Source organism: Meleagris gallopavo, unplaced genomic scaffold (assembly GCF_000146605.3).
Source record: "Meleagris gallopavo isolate NT-WF06-2002-E0010 breed Aviagen turkey brand Nicholas breeding stock unplaced genomic scaffold, Turkey_5.1 ChrUn_random_7180001854197, whole genome shotgun sequence".
In the NCBI taxonomy this organism is placed as follows: Eukaryota; Metazoa; Chordata; class Aves; order Galliformes; family Phasianidae; genus Meleagris; species Meleagris gallopavo.
The window spans coordinates 21,309-23,389 of NW_011120659.1; the positions used below are offsets into that span (position 1 = coordinate 21,309).

The following is a 2,081-nucleotide window of genomic DNA, read 5'->3' on the forward strand; positions in this document are numbered from 1 at the left end:
GGATACGGGGCACTGCTGTGGGGACAGCCGCAGGGGGACCCACTGTGGGGCAGCATCACCTCAGGGGTGCATCCTGGCAGGGGGAAAGGCAGCCTAGGGGGGAGTGGGGCTGGCATGGGGCTGTGGCACAGCTGGCGTGGCACGGGGTGACACGGCATGGGGGGACAGTGACAAGGTGTGACGTGGCCACCATGTATTCCCTGCCGTGCTCCATGCAGAGCATGGGGGGCCAGCAGCTTGCACATGTGTGCACACTCGTGCAACCCCCCCATGCACACTTCTGCCCCACATGTGTCCCCAACGTGACACATAGGGCTGCCCCCCCACGTCCCCGTGCCGGGCTGGGGGTGCTCCTGATCCCCACGTCTGTATTTGGTATTTTTTGGCTTTTCCCAGGGGTGGGGGAGCAAAAGTGCCCCCGGGGGCTCTGTGGGTCCGTAAGGCCACGGGTGGGGGGTGGGACGGCCCCCTCACAGCTCCAGGTCGGTGCCACCAGACGATGGCTTCAGGGGGACGGAGTCAAAGCCATCTGGGGTGCGCTGCAGGGAATGGGGACACTGAGGGATGAGGACACAAACAGGGGACACCCCTCCCTGTGGGACAACTCCATGGGGCATCCATCCCCGTAGGACACTGGATATCCCCTCTGTAGGACACCTCAACTCCATGGGACCCTGCATCCCATGGGGCATCCGCAGCTCCACGAGTCACCCTCAGCACCTAGGACCCTCAACCCTGTGGGACACCTGCAGCCCTTGCAACATCCCCATGGGAACCCCCACATCCCACGGGAAACTTTCATCCCCTTGGGACACCCCAATCTCACGGGACACCCCAACCCTTGGGACTCCTCTGTGCCTTGGGTCAACCCAGCGGGACTCCTCCATCCCCATGAGACTTCTCCATCCCTTGGATAACACCATGGGACACCCCCATCCCTTGGGTCAGTCTCATCCCCTTGGATCAACATCACCCCCCTGGGACACCCCCATCCCTTGGGTCAACCCCATGAGACACTCCCATCCATTGGGACAGCCCTGTGAAACACCTCCATCTTATAGGACCCCCCTGCTCCCGTTCCCACTCCCACCTTGGTGGCCAGGCAGCGGATCTTGCCCAGCAGGGACTTCTTGCTGGTGAAGATGAGCTCATCCTCACCATCCTCTCCCTCCATGATGGCACAACTATCCGGTGCAGGCAGCTCGCTCTCCTTGGCCGCCGCGTTCAGCACCAGCCGTGAGTACTTGTACTCCAACCTGGAAACACCCCCATAACCACAACCTCCGCACGGGGACGATGGGATGGGGTGGGGGGGGGACATAGGGGACGTGCCCCACACTCACTTTTGGTTCTTCTTCCAGAAGTAGGCAGCTAGAGCAGCCAGCAGCACGGCCACGCACGTCCCCACCGAGACGCCCACCTTCAGCCAGAACTCAGCGCTGCGGCACGGGCGGACCCGGGGGGGGGAGACGTTGCCCCCCGTGGCACAGCCGCGGCTCCCGCCACACGTACATGGTCCTCTGTGTGTGCCACGGGGGGGTCAGGGTGGTGACATCGTGTCCCCGCTGTCCCCATCGTCCCCGCAAGCCCCTTACCTGCACGCCGCCCTGGCACGCGCCCACGATGGCGCGGAAGTGGTTGGCGGAGCAGCGTGGGCAGCCCTCGGCCGTCGTCCACAGGAGGTGGAAAGTGCAGCCATCACAGGTGCCCTCGGGGCATTTGCTGTGGGGGGACACGCGGGTAGAGGGGTGGCTGTCCCCAAAGTGCCAAGCGCATCGCCTTTGCTATGGCATCGCAGTGGGGCACGGTGCAGGGGACACCATGGTGGCTGTCCCCAAAGTGGAGTCCGCAAACGTGCCGCTGCCCTCCCCGTGGCATTACATTTGGGGACACGGTGGTGGCTGTCCCCAAAGTGCCCGAATACACCACCATTCCCTCCATGGATGGCACTACAGTGGGGCACGGCACACGGGGACACGGTGGAGGCTGTCCCCAAAGCAAAGTCCTCAAGGATGGCACACTCCCTGTGCTCGTGCACGGGGACGCTTAGAGACAGGGGACGCCCGGGGGGCCGTGAGGAC

At 64.1% G+C, this 2,081-nt stretch overlaps 1 protein-coding gene across 1 annotated transcript in view; it reads right to left on the bottom strand.

Annotated features, from left to right (window-relative positions):
- Positions 1–6: 6 nt before the first annotated feature.
- LOC104915829 (UPF0577 protein KIAA1324) overlaps positions 7–2,081 on the bottom strand; it is a 6,263-nt gene continuing 4,188 nt past the window's right edge. The window contains 5 exon segments of the mRNA XM_031557549.1: positions 7–539; positions 1,091–1,256; positions 1,344–1,463; positions 1,465–1,520; positions 1,596–1,779. Coding sequence (XP_031413409.1) covers positions 471–539; positions 1,091–1,256; positions 1,344–1,463; positions 1,465–1,520; positions 1,596–1,779 — 595 coding nt within the window. The 3' untranslated portion in view covers positions 7–470.